General features: G+C 34.2%; 1 protein-coding gene across 5 annotated transcripts in view; it reads left to right on the top strand.

The window, feature by feature from the left end:
- The window catches only part of ADAMTSL1 (ADAMTS like 1), a 1,134,116-nt gene that overhangs the window by 935,979 nt on the left and 182,769 nt on the right, over positions 1 to 15,368 (top strand). For all 5 annotated transcript variants that reach the window (XM_074197566.1, XM_074197568.1, XM_074197565.1 and 2 more), the window contains 2 exons: positions 701 to 848; positions 4,963 to 5,047. In XM_074197566.1, the coding sequence (XP_074053667.1) occupies positions 701 to 848; positions 4,963 to 5,047 (233 nt within the window). The remainder of the gene's footprint in view (positions 1 to 700; positions 849 to 4,962; positions 5,048 to 15,368) is intronic.

Here is a 15,368-nt window from a genome sequence, read left to right on the forward strand (position 1 = left end):
GATGTGGCATTAGCCAAGTCACTTAGCCAAACTAAGTTTCATTTTCCTCATCTATAAAAATTAAAAAATTGAAGCAGATGACCTTTGAGGTCTAAACAGTAATAATACAGGAAGTAGGACAACTAAGTCATTATTAAGAGTGGTCTTGTTGTATAGATTGGAAGTAAACAGAATTTTGGACTTGATGATTCAGATGTATACTGTTGACCCTTATATGTTTTGCTCATCCATCATTTCCCTGTTCAAAATTAGATTTTATTAGTATTTACTCATATCTGTACTAGATTGATTTCTGGGGTTATAGTGGTAGAGACTCAGAGATTGGGAGAAATTAAATTGCCAGTCCTTTCTGTAACAAAATAGACAACAATTTTACAATTGATATCATACAATACAATTCTACCTAGCAAATATTTATTAAGCCTCTACTATGTTTAAGATCCCATGATAAGCTGCAAGGGATAGAGAAATAGACAACGTGGGCTTAAAAATCAGTAAAAGAGTTAAGGTGCAAGACAACTGATAATCTTGGGGGCAGGGGAGGGACAAAAACCATAGCCTATATTTACAGTATTTAGTGGAAAAAATATTCTACTCTATTTAAATAAGATTTTGTTCTCCCCTCTCCTTCTGTCTCCCTCTTCCTCTTTTTCTCCTCTCTCTCTCTCTCTTCCCCTTCTCTCCTTCCCTCTCTTTCTAGTGTACTGTGACATGTGGACAGGGACTCAGATATCGTGTAGTCCTCTGTATTGATCATCGAGGAATGCATACAGGAGGTTGCAGTCCTAAAACAAAGCCACACATTAAAGAAGAATGCATAATACCTACACCCTGCTATAAACCCAAAGGTAAGATGACAGGTGATCCATTATAAAACTATTAATGACTTCCTTGTTCTATAGCTGTTTTGGTCTCCTTGATTTTTTTAGAAGTATATTATTTTAGAATGCTCCCCCTACTAACTGTGCTTTGTGATTTAAAGCTGCAATGAGAAGACTATTATATGTGTGTGTGTGCATATACCACAAATGAGTGTAGAATTCGTTAAATTGACCTTTATTATTTAAACTATAAAGAGACCGAGATAGAACCTGTTTATAATGCATTTTGAATGCTATTGTTTAATAGTATCATAGGATTTGTCTACTTATGATCTATTTAAAATAGATGAAACTTTGTGGAAAAATTCATATACTTGGCAACTATTTCTTGCTGTTAAAACAAAGAGAAAAATTGTACCCAATTTATTGATCACAGGACACATTTTTAATAATCTCCAATGTCTCACTGGCAAAATATAAATCTGTACATTTTGTTGTGCAATTTATAACATATCAAATGTATTTTCTTATATAAAACTATTTTAAACATCTTTATAATCAAAATATCAAGATCTCAATCAAGATAACTGTACATAAAGTATTTTAAACTAGAAATTGAAAATACTTTGTTCTAAGTTTATAAAACTCTCACAAGCATATCAATTTTTAAAAAATTAATTTTCAACTTAATAAAAACACAAAGTCAGACATTTCCATACATAAAGCAGAATAAAAGGTGAGTGGAGTTTACAGGAAAAACAATCTCAATCATGTTTAGAAATGAGTGTACTACTTTTTGTTACCAGAACTAAGAAGAACAGAATTATCAGCTGTTAAGGGTGGAAAGGTAGCAGTTCCAGCCAGTGGATGAGAAGAGGGCACCATCCTCTCTTCCATGCTTATGTTAAACCCACAATATAAGAGCTGGAAGGAATAGGACTCTTCCACCCCAACCCCCACTAATTTTGATGGGTCAGTTCATTATCTGCTTTGTCTTGAAAAGATTTCAAGTTGATGAATCTGTCACAAGATCAGCAACATTATTTTTGGAGTCTCCCTTCCATGGGAGTCTGGCGGTCAAAACTTGCAGGACCCTTCCATGTATATACAGACTCTTTTTCTCAGAGCATGATAACTAGATTATCTTGATAAATTCTGTATATATGACATTATATTTATTTTTACTTATACATGTATTTTAAAACCTCATTTACCAGATGTGAGAGGAAAGTTCACCTTATTGAAACTCTTCTTTAATAACGAATTCTTGCATCCCAACTAATTTTAAAAACTTGTTTTTAAATGTATTTCTACATTGTCAATCAATTAAATTTTTATTCCTTACCACAAGCTATGATGTCTTGGGCAGAAGTGTATGTCATTACAAGTTCTAAATTAATGGTTAAAAAAGTAATCATTGAAGAGAATAGCAGTAACCAATTATAATATGATTACTCCCAGAAAGGAAAAACTATTGCTCATATTGCTTCATTGTCTATTGGTAGTAGTTGTTTGTTTTAATGGAAAGAGAGTCTCTCTTTAGTTTGGATTATTCTTGATGGGAATGTGTAGAATGACAGTAGACTTACTTTGAAGAAAACTAAACAGTATACATGTATAAAGAGTAAATGATGATATCCTTAATTCAAAATAGTAATATATTTGTTAGTTCTCTCTTTAGTAAGCCACTTCAGAGAACAAAAAGTAGTTTGCGGTTAGCTATCTGAGAATGAAATCTAGTTTTTCACAGTTAAGTAGAAAGATCTGGCTTACTATACATCATTAAAATGCCATATAATTCTACATTGTGTGTGTATGAATATGGGCATATTTCTTTCATCTTTGTAATTATATGTTATAAAATGGTGATAGAGCTTCTTTGGCTTGTGTTATAAAAGCATATTCACTCATAAATGGCAGCAATAAATATGTCAGAATAAGAATCTTGGCAGTCATTTTTGTGAAGGCTAGAAAGCATATTCTAAGTTGGTTGACTAATGTGGGGGAAATAAGTGGAGCAAATCAAATGGTTGATTATGGCTCATTTTTTAACTTCCAGATTGTTTTGAAAATGGTACTTGTACAAGTAAGATAGTTCCATGGAGGCATAATACCATCACTGTGGGCATTCCTTACATCAGGAGCAGATCACAATTTAGCCACACCTTATTCTATGATCTCAAGATCCTCCTATAAATTCACTTTAGAAAATATGCTCAGTGAACCCATTCTCCCCTTACATCCTTTAACATTTTATGAGTTCCACTGGAGCACTTGGACTATCCATCTATTTTTTCATTCTACATGGTTTCTTGATACATATTTAGACCATATTTAAACAGAGGTGCTGTGAGATATGTTAGACGATATCAGAGTCATTTTGTAAATTCTTATATTTTGTGCTAGTTTTTAAAAGGTGGTATTGTTCTATTTTTTCAAGAGTAAAAGACAACGTGATAGCTCATTGGTCTCAGAGTTGAATCCCAAGATAGAGAATTGAAAAAATATATTAACAAAAGGCTTCCTTTTTTCCCTATCATAAAAAACCACATATTATATATATGTATATGGGTGCATATATGTAGCTACCAATAGCACTAACATTACAAAGCTTTGTTTTTGTTTGGTTCCTTATTTCTTGAGATGTTTATCAGCCATTATCAAGATTTAGTCCAAGTTTATGTCTAGAAAATCAATCTTAAACATATCCTTTAAGTCTATAAATAGGAAAGGACCCATTTATGACAGATTCTATAAATTGCATTAGTAAAACTTTACTCAACAATAAATCTGAGTAGTTGGAGAATAGGATACATAGATATTCAAGTGAAGATCTAAGTGTACAGTGGGGATGAAGGGAACTACGGAATTTGTCTTTTATGTCCCCAAGCAAGGTAGACTTCAGCTAACCTTCTAGAATAGGAATTTTTAATTTTCTTGTATCATGGACTCCTTTAAGAGTCTAGGCCCCTTCTCAGAATGATGTTGGTAAAGATATAAGATAAAATGCAAAGAACTATAAAAGGAGCCAAATATTTTGAAATGAAGTTAACATAATACTTTTAACTTTGGGCAGCTAGGTGGTGCAGTGGATAGAGCACCAGCCCTGGAGTCAGGAGTACCTGAGTTCAAATCCAGCCTCAGACATTTAATAATTACCTAGCTGTGTAGCCTTGAGCAAGCCACTTAACACCATTTGCCTTGCAAAAATCTAAAAACAAAAAAACAAAAACAAAAAAACCCAACTTCACTGAACCTTAAGTTAAAAATTTACATAAGAAAAAAATTTACATAAGAAAAAGGCAATATTTCATTTGCATAAGACCTTTATTAAATTTATAAATATTTGCATAAGATATACATACTAAGGCAGTTTTCAGATTAACATATAATTATCAGAAGTATGTATTCTATCATTCTTATAGGTTCTTTTCTATGTGTCTTTACCCACAATCATTATCTCATTTCTCTTAAAACTCCAATGTGAAGCACCAAGCAGAGCCAAGAAGCAAAAGGTCAAGGAAATGACCTTAGCCACCACTGACAGTGATTGGGAACAGTTAGTTGAATGACATCAGTATTTGTCTCCAATTTTAATTCTCCAGTACTAAATTAGAAAACTCTTTGAGAAAGAAAATATGTCTTCCTTTTCTAACACCCAGAGCCCTGGCCACTGATCATAGCATATAGTAGGCCTTCCAAAGGTGTTTTTTTGTTTGAAATTAATTGCATAAGAGAGTTCCAGAAGAAGATTCTTATAAACCTTCCTCTGTAACTCAGTTTGGAATCTGCCTTCTTGGTACTGTAATTTTCCCCTCATTTCTATTGGGTGAGCTCAACAATGAGCTTTTTTGTGGTATACAACACAGAATGTAAAATATTCCCAGTTCATCAGAGTACAGGAAACCTTTCTCTCCATAAGCAGTTCCTATGATTCTGATGATATGTTTCATATAAATAAAAGAACCAGGAAATTAATAAGTCACCTATTAGTTATGAACACATAATCAACAGACAAAACCTCTATTTACAAACTTATAGCCACAAAGATGGGCAAGCCCTCAGAGAGAAAACAGATTTCCCTGGAACCCAAACTTAATTCTGAGATCATTTTTTTCATGTCTATGCATATACTTTTCAGAGAAACTTCCTGTGGAAGCCAAGCTGCCATGGCATAAGCAAGCCCAGGAGCTGGAAGAAGGAGCTGTGGTGTCAGAAGAGCCCTCGTAAGTTTTGAAAGTACAAATTGTTTTTCTTTTCAAACTATTTAATTAAAAAAGAAAGTACCTCCCTGGTCTCAACTTTCAGTTCTAAGTTTCAAATGAGTGGTTCCCAAAACGAAGATATGCCAATAGTATTTTTTTCACAATTTGTGCTTGCTCACAGAAGGTTTTTCAACATTGCCCAGAAAGAGTCTAGTAGGCTATTTTTCTCTCTTCCCTTCCTAAATGTTGTCCTAGAACAAAAGAGAACCAAATCTACTCCATTTGATGATATAAAATTTTGTGGATGAGAAGACTTGAGATTTTCAGTGTGGCTACATAACCAAGGATCTATTATTTTTGAAAGAATAAGAAACTTCTTGTTTCTCTTCTTTTCCTCAGGACAGATCAGAACCTATCAATTGTACAGTAGATGAGTCCAAGGTTAATGACTTGAGACACATTAGGGGTTAGGTAATTTGACTGTACTTGTAGAGCTAATAAGTATTACAAGTGAAATTTGAACTCTAACCCCACTACTCTCTATTCATTGTGCCCTACTGCAAAGACTACAGAGCCAAAGGAAATAGAAATAAGTGTAGGAGAAGCAATGTGTAGTGGCTCTCATTTCTGCTGCCTATTAGAGATGTATATCAGAATGGAGAAGGAGAGGACCATGGTTCAGTTAATGATTATTCCACTGTGCTTTCACTATGATCTTGTAACTAGGTGGTGAAGGACATGTGCCTGTAGACTAGTCACTTAATCTTTCAGTGCTCCCAAGCAACATTCTAAGACTATTATAAGTTGCACAGCAGTTTCCAGTGTGCATCATTAGAAGTTGGTTCCCTTGGATTTCTCTTTAACGTGAAATTCCAGGTCTAGTTAAAAAAAAAATCTCAGCCAATGGTATACAGGTCTTCATCTATAATAGGTCATGGAAATGAAAGAAGCTTTTCCCTTGATAGCTGCTAGCCCATATCTCACAAAGAGAAGTAAGAAAAAGCATTAAATGAATCAGCAACACAAAAAAGAAAAAGGACTCAAAGGACTCACTAATAATAGTAAGATGAAAGACATCTCCAGACAGGAAGATTAACACATTATCAAAAAATAACAACCATGCCCAAAGTCATTTCTATGTAAATAAAAAATTAGCATTGTTTTCTTATGAACCTGTGGATTTAATTTCCCTTGAGTCATGAAAATGTTTTAAAAGCCCTTTTTTCTTTTTACTATTGAAAACTAGCCTATAATTCTTTAATTCAGAATTTTCTTGAACCTGTACTCTTTGAAAATGAGTTTTCTCAGGGCAGCTAGGTGGCACAGCGGATAGAGCACCAGCCCTGGAGTCAGGAGTACCTGAGTTCAAATGCAGCCTCAGACACTTAATAATTACCTAGCTGTGTGGCCTTGGGCAAGCCACTTAACCCCATTTGCCCTCAAAAAACTAAAAAAGAAAAATGAGTTTTCTCCAACATAGCAGAAGTTCCCTATTTTCAAATTGAGAAGGAAAAAAAATCAAGGGGAAAATCCTCAAAATATAGGTAGATATATGCACACATGTGCAAACTAGTTTATATAAATATATTTGTGTGTATATATATATATATAAACACATAGATAGATAGATAGATAGATAGATGGATAGATGGATAGATAAATAGAAAAATAGATATAGGTATATACAGGGCCCTCTAAAAAAATCAGTGCATTTTTAAGCTCATTAAAACTTTAATACAAGATATCCGAGTAGTATAGATCCGAACCTGAGATTTCCTCACTGTTAGGAATTTCTGATTTGAAAGCTTCTTCTGTCATGCAGTCTAGTAGCACATCCCAAAGTTATTGTCTAAGAAGGTCTCCTAGGGGTAGTCAGAGGTTAAATAACCATCCATCAATATGTGTCACAGACACATTCAAGGATGGCACGCTGTCCATTATACCATGCTGGCTGATTAGTTGAGGGAATATCTGTATAGAAGACTGATGTCTGGGGTCAGGAAGCCATGACTTAAGATTTTAGGGCCACAGGTAGTTTTCTGAGTCAAATTGATAATTCTATAAGACTCTGTTATTCTGTTTTAGATGAGGGAATTTCCTCATCAGGAAATCCCCAATCCCAATGAACTATCATATTTATATGTTCACACTTACACATAATACCTATTTAGATAGTGACCAAGTTAATTGTATTCAGCCACTCAGTTCTTCCCGTAGGTCACATTTCTGGCTAAGACAATTTCAGGAAAGAAATCAGTTATCTGTATTTCCTGGAGAGAAGCATTCATTGTTTGCTCTGAATTTAAAAGATACTTCATCCTCCCCTGCTTCTATGAAAAAGCTACTAACAACAATCACATTAGAGGAAAGGCATTTTGAGTGGTTTGAGATTATAATACAGCCTTAACAACGTCATTTTAAAGTTCAAGTTTATGGTTTTCTCCACCCAGAACTTGACTTTTTTCTTTATTTTGTTTTCCAGAAGGATATTAACTATTTTAATACACTGAGGTCCCATTTAGGACTCAGGAAGATGTCATATAAACAAAGCAGTTGACACTATACTTATGTAAAGACTTGGGCTAAATCTAAAACCAGACAAGCATTATTGTGCTATAAACAACCATTCTTCTCTCTTTCATGTATTCAGTATTTTGTCAAATATCTTCCATCATAATTCTGTGTTTATTGTTGTTTTGACTGACTTTAAGTATTATCAGAACAAAGCAGAAATTAATTCAAACATCTTTCATCAACAGTTAAATATCTTTCCCACAATTAAATACCCATCAAATTGGAGGTGTAAGTATAGTTTAATAGAACATTACGTGGTCTCTAGTTCAGGGTATTTTATAAGTCGCTTTGTCCACTCAAAGTCTGATTGAGGTGCATTATGTTTAACTTTCATCTTAATAAAATCCCCAAAGCAGTTAAACACAGTTCCAGTCATTGAAACTACAGCCACATATTAGACTAATAAATTTTACTCTTAGTTTAATGGAATTGCCATCTTGGCATGATTAATCGGAATTGAAGTAGATGGTAATCGCAGCACTGGGCCAGTGCAAAGGAAATGGACACTATTGTACTCAAAACAATAATTATTTTTATACTAAAATGAAATAAGTGGCAGCTGTAGAATACTGTAATGAAGTGTATATAGTTTCCACATTTTATGTACTGCATATGTTCAATTCACTGAATCCTATTTTTAAAAAAAGGTCCAGAGTTCCACAATAACATCTTTTGTTTAATTTTTAATTGATTTTAATTTGAGAGGCATTATTTTGTAGGCCTGGATTCTTTTAACAAGTTTTCTAAAGATATAGCTAAAGTCAATGCTAATTACTCACCAGTGAATAACGACAAAATGATGTGCTGTCAGCAAGTTTTTTCTCCCTCCCCAATCCTCAAATGGTTTTGTTTGAATTGTGATGTTTAGGTGTGGAGGTGTCTGAAAGGAAAGAAAGAGGTGGCCTCGAGTATCTGAAATTTTAACTCTTGTTTAAGGCTATAGGCATCCATGGAGAATTGCTTTGGAGAGGCAGTAAAGGGTATTTCCCAAAATGTAAATAGCAATTCTTCCACCTTATTGGGAAGAGAAGGCAATGTGTTTTTGAAAAGCTCCAGTAGACCTGAGTTTGAAAGACCTGGTTCTAGAGCCTGTCTCTTTGACCAGTTAACCTTGGATGTGATCTTGGACAAATCACTATAATTTCATGAGCATCAATTTCTACATCTCTTAAATGGAGATAAAATACTACTTACTTCACAGGACTATTGAAAGGAAACTATGAAGGTTATAGAAGTGTGAGGTCCTATTTTAATTATAAGTAAGAAAATCCATTTGTTGTACATGCAAAGTATTAAATAAATAATAAACAAACATAAAAACCCTAAAATGTGGAATAGTAAGCTGATTTTTTTTCTTGATTAAATAATTTTTTTTTTAGTTTTTGCAAGGCAATGGGGTTAAGTGACTTGCCCAAGGCCACACAGCTAGGTAATTATTAAGTGTCTGAGGCCAGATTTGAACTCAGGTACTCCTGACTCCAGGGCCGGTGCTCCTGATTAAATAATTTTTCAATCATGTCCAACTCTTTGTGATCCCATTTGGGGTTTTCTTGGCAAAGATACTGGAGTGGTTTGCCAGTTCATTTTACAGAGGAAGAAACTGAGGAAAATAAGGCAAAGTGACTTGCTCACAGTCACACAGCTAGTGAATATCTGAGATTAGATCTGAACTCATGGACATGCATCTTCCTGTTTTATTCCAAGCTCAGAACTCTATCCACTGTATCACCTAAGTACCCCTAGTAAGCTGATTAAAAACCATTATAAAAAAGAATCTAAGATCATGATGGGAATCAGCTGCTCCAAGATAAGTGAGATAATTTAAAAGCCCCTACCTAATAAGAAGCTATATAAATATTAGCTGTTATAATTATTATTATTATATATCAGGGTGGAACCATGATAAAAGGTCAGCAATTAGTAGCCAATCTATAAGCCCTTCATCCCTTTAAAAATATCCAAAAAGCATCCAAGTTAAATTCATATTGTCATTTTAATATGTCTCATAATATTCAGAAGAGATAAATGGGACTATAGGATCAGGCAGAGACACTAAAATAAATGTGAAAATTGAAGTATGTGAATATAGATAATTGTTATGGATCCCTGTACACTAATTACAGTTGGAATTAATTATGTCCCACCTAAGGTCCACTCAGAACTACTTCTAGATAGCTCAGTATTTAGTTTAAAGCATACATTCTTCTTTATTTTTTTCTATGCTTTTTTACATGACCAATATAGGAAAAAAAGAAATACTTCTGGATGGTTTTCTTTTCCCCCTTCTCATCAATAATAGCTTATTTTTCACGTACTGGTTTAATTTTCTGCAAAAAAGACTGAATAGTGGGATCTATAAGAACCTTTTTTTTTTCATGTTCAAAGTTGAGTCTCTGATCTCCCTGCTATTTGAAGCTTATGTGTTTTCTGTGTTGCTTTTCTGATATTGGGTCTGAGCTGCATTGTCAGTCATCCCATTTTGAAGAATCTACCAAGTAAGAAACAGCAGAAATTTCTAAACAATCAGGTGGAATACAGTTCGTAATCTGACCTAAATTAAAGTTACTGACCCACCAGTAAGGTTGGTTCAAAGAGAACTGAATTTGGAGTAAAAACAGTGATTCTCTGATATTTCCTCCTTATATGACCTGACCCCATTTATTTCAGTCTTTCAGAACTTTGACTTCGTCACCTTTAAAATAAGTGAGTGAAGAATGGACTAGATGATTTGGGGATGATTAATTTAGTTAGAAGGGATCTTGAAGGTAATAAGTCCAATTTTCTGATTCTTTTTCATTTTACTTTATATTTCTTAACAAGTATTTATCTTCTCTCCTATCATATCCCCTTTCCAATTTAAAAGAAAAAATAATTAAAAACTTGCAATAAACATGTATAATTGATCAATTTCCCACATTATCCATGTCCAAAAATGTCTTACTCTGAATGTCAAGTCCATTACATTTCTGTCAGGAGGGAGTAATGTAGTTCATTATTCTGACATGCTCAAGCATTGCATTGATGAGGTATTAATTCTTTCAAAGTTGGTGGTCTTTATGTTAGTATTATTATATGAACTGTTCACCTGTTTTTGCTCATTTCACTTTGCATCAGTTCATGTAGTTATTCTCCTTTTCGTCTTTCTTTTTAAATCTCTCTTTACAATCTACCCTCTGTGGTTTGAAGGTGGTGTTTTGGGTTTTTCCTCTGCTTACAACTAATCCCTCCCTGAATCTGTCATTTTCCTTATTATTCTCTACTTCATCTCAACTTCTTGTATGAGCCTGACTGTAGTTCCTCATTACTTGAACTCTTTCTAACCACTTATGGTATCTTTTTTCCTTTGACCTAGACACGCTAAATTTTGACTAGAATGTTGCTAATATTTTTCATTTGAGGGTTTATTTTAAGAGATAACCAGTGAATTTTTTCTCTCTTTATTTTGCCCTCTGATTCTTTAAAATCAAATAAATTTTCTTTCATGATTTGTTGAAAAAGGAGGCCCTTTTAGGGGGTTTTTGGGGGTTCATGATGTCTTTCAGGTAACAAAATGATTTTAAAATGATATTCCCTTGATCGCTTTTCCAGGTGAGTTGTTTTTTATATAAAATATATAATTTTTAAATTTTATTTTTATATTTAATATTATATATAATATTATAATTATAAAATAAGCTTTATATTTCTTATTGTTTCATGCAATCATTAACTCTAGTACATTCTAATTTTCAAGGAAAGGCTACTTGGGCCAAGTTTATGCCTCCTTTTCTAAGTTATTACTTCTTCTTTCAAGCCTTTTCATCCAAATCTCTCATTTCCTTTCTAATTTTTATCTCTAGATTTATTATGAATGTTATTTATTTGAATTGTATTAATATTATCATTTAGACCTTTTTTAAAACTCTTTCTTTATTTCTTCCAGAAATTTTAATTCAGTTTTTCTTTGGGACTTGCTCTGGGATTTAGGATTTAGGTATTCTGAAGTTATTTTCTTATTCTGTATTTGTGTTTTGAATATCCCAAGCATAGTAACTATTCTTTATTGTAGACATTTTTTTTTAAATTCACTCATTCTTCCATCCTTACTTCCTGAATTGGGGCTTTGCATTTTGACAAAGCTTTATATATTTGTGGAGTGGTTATCAAAGCCTTTCCCTCTGTATTATCTGAAATCATCCTGCTGCAATTTTAGGATATTGTGTTCAAGGATGTCAGAAACAACTAAGGTCAGGGACATTCAAATTTTGTTGTATTGTTGTTGTTCAGTCATTTTTCTGTCATGTCGGACTCTTCATTGCTCCATTCCAGGATTTCTTGGCAAAGATGTTGGGATGTTTTGCATTTGCTTCTCCAGCTCATTTTACAAATGAGAAAACTGAAGCAAATAGGATTGGATGGCTAGTAAGTGTAGAAAGCAAAATTTGAACTCGGGATTTCCTGATTCTAGACCTGGCACTCTATTCACTAGGTATTACCTAGTTGCCCCAATTCAAACTTTAAATGTACTAAAAGTGGTCTGATGGAGGTTGATATTTGAATGTTTCTCTGTCAGTATGTTTTACAAGATCTTGACTCTAGTCTGAGTCTGGTGAACACAACTATGGGTTTGCCTCTGGTTTACCACAATAATAACAATGACTAGCATTTGCAGAGTGTCTCTCAGACACTGTCCCAAGTATTACAAATATGAATTTATTTGATCCTCAGTAAAATCCTGGTGCTAGACCACTGGTAGATTAGGGCCAGTTCCATTCCCCATCAGCAAGCTGGGAATTACACGTGCAGGAATAGAACTGCAGGCTCCTTTTTTGCCTAAACTCGTGGTCCTTGTTATTCTTTGTTATTCAAATGCAGGTCTCAGACCAGAATGAGACCAAATCCAGAGTTAGTATCACATTGCTTTTATCTCTTTCCTTTTCTTGTCATTATTTGAAATCACGGTTTCAGTCAAGTTTTGCTCTTGGATGGCCACTGATCACTGGTGTTCTTATTAGATTTCTGTTGGAACAGCTACTCTGCCCATCATACAACTCTTTCATTTTACATTACATCATTTGGTCCTACACAAGTAGGAAAGTAGGAAAGCTAGGATTCAAACTCAAATCTACTGATTCCAAAGTCAATGCTTTTCACTGTACTACTAATTATAAGTTCTCTGATTTGGCCTATGATCTTCAATTATTACAATTATTGCCAGATGAGCCAATTAGCTACAGAAAATTAAAAACAAATACTCTTAAAAACCTGAAGGACTCAAAGGCAAAGGTAACCATTATTCATATTGAAGACTATTCCCCATGTTAAAATCCATTTAAAATATTTTGCTTGTTTTTTCTTTAATTTTAACCCCCCACACATATATTTCCAGGGAAGAGATGTGAGAAAATGATGCTCTAGTTTTTCAGCTCCACTCATTATAAATCTGTAAGAAAGTATGAAGTTTTATGACAGGAGGAAAGGTGGTCATTAAAGATAAATTTGAGAAAAAGAGGGTCCATAGAACTTTTAAGATCATTACTCCTCCATATTCTTGTTTAGTTGGGTAGTTTTCTAATATTGGTAAATGAGATGGATGAAATGACTACTTAAAATTATCTCTGGAATCATGCTTTCCGCCAAGAGGTCAAAAATATGTCCCTTCTGAGTTTGGCCATCACTGCTGAGAATGTCAAGCTTGATGGGATGTATTATTTGAAAGCTAGATTGAGTTTATCAATTACACACACAAATATAAAAGATAGTTTTATATATAGTTATAGTTTTGACTGAGTATTTTAGAATTCTCAAAATTTGACTTGAGCTCATAGTTGATCAGTGATATAGGTACCATAATTTGTCTTCCTTATAAACTTGGGCTAGTCACAGAACAAGCTTTTCAGGCATGGGAAAAGAATTACTTAAGTAGTCAACAAGTCTTTTATTTTCAATTCTTCATTCTAATTCACTGTTGGGACAGAGGGACAAACATCACTTCAAGTCCAATAGACAAAATAGAAATTTTGACAGTTCAATTGCTTGGAGGGTATGGGGTTGGAGATAAAACTATAATGAAAAATATAGTTGAACACTTTGAAATAGGACCCAGGAGAGAGCCTTTTTTGCTACCAAACAGAAACTTACCACCCTGGAAGCTAGATGCTGAATATGCCTGATCCTGCATATGAGTAGGAAGGAAATACTTCATTTCCTAGACTCCTTCAGGCCACTAATATTCTATTGAATACACTGGAGCTTAGGGTGGATGTGACTATATGAACTGGACACTCAATGACATGGATAACAGAAATAACAGTAATTATATATAATAATTATATCTCTTTCAGTGTCTTAACAACAGAAAGGAAGGACCACAATAAGTATTCAAAGAACCTAACCTTTTATTTTAAGTTCCCTGGGTTTCTAAGGATTACATAGCTTTTACTTCTCAGAACTATTAGGCTCTTAAGCAGAATAAAAGAAGAGAAATGAGATACACAAGGAAATCAGATCCTTCCTAATTTTTGGTTTCTCAGAGCAGATACGTAATTAGCCTAGGGTCACAATAGCTTTGTCCCATACTGTCATTATGGAAGCTTGGGAAGGCTTGGTTCTTCACAGCAATGATGCTGGGGGAAATTGGTTGGGTGTGGAAGACCCACTCTTAAAAAAAAGAATCTCTGAATCCTCATCCCTGCCTTGATTCCCATAATCATATTTCCTGACCTGATTCCTCCCTCTGTCAACATGACTTCATCTACCCAATGCCACCTACCTATAGATTATATGTTCTAGAGACTCACAGCAAATGAGATGAATGTCCAATATTATCAATGATAAGCAAAATATGTAAATCGGAAATATCCTGGTTTACTTTCTCTTCTTCGTATTCATCTTCATCATCACTATCATCACCAATACCACAGCACCAGTACTGCCTCAAACTGGCTTTAGTTTTGATCCTGAGATCTATTTTTACCTTTCCTCCTTTTTTCTGAATTTGCCAAACTTGGTGATTTCTAAATTATGGTTCTTGCTCAGAACCATGCTTCAGATGGCCACAATCTAACTGAAGGCAGCAGGTGGGAGAAGGAGTGCTTTTCACATGATGGGTACTTACTTCAATGAAATACACTGGGCATCCCCCCTGCCCTGACCCTTAATGAACAACCTCTACAGCATGTCACTGGGGTTTTCCAGATGAACATCTTTAATCTAACCCACCCAAGAGAGGGAGGGATACATGGTCTCATGTTCCTTGATCTTGCATTTTTTAAAATCCTGAGTTGTCTTGTTGGATTCTTTGGTGAGCACTTTTGCTCCATGACTGGGAAAACATTTTTGAGCTTTAACACGATACCCAGGCTTTTAACGTGTTGCTATAAATAACTTTGGTGTGAGCCATTAGAGGAAAAAAAATGCAGGAAAGAAAGAAAACAGAGGGCAACCATAATATCTGGATGCCAGATGGCATCAGCTTAGTGATGGGGCTGATTCAATGAGAAACTGAAGGAAATTCCTGTCATATGTCTGTATGAACAGAACTCACAAGGAATTAGATATAGAAAGAAAGGCCAATAATAGTCAATATGGTCATGCTCAAGGCCTTAAATATTTTGTTTACATTTTTAAATGTGTTTTAAAATATAATGCCTAGGCATATATCTATATTATTCCCATTGGAAGGTGTCTGAGAATGTGGATGACTTAACCCAATGGTTAAGAATATGAATACTTGTTTAGGAAAAAAGTGACTAGAAATGTTAATTGTCTGACATGTGTTTTTATATTT

This window comes from Macrotis lagotis, chromosome 8, assembly GCF_037893015.1.
Source record: "Macrotis lagotis isolate mMagLag1 chromosome 8, bilby.v1.9.chrom.fasta, whole genome shotgun sequence".
NCBI classification, from domain to species: domain Eukaryota; kingdom Metazoa; phylum Chordata; class Mammalia; order Peramelemorphia; family Peramelidae; genus Macrotis; species Macrotis lagotis.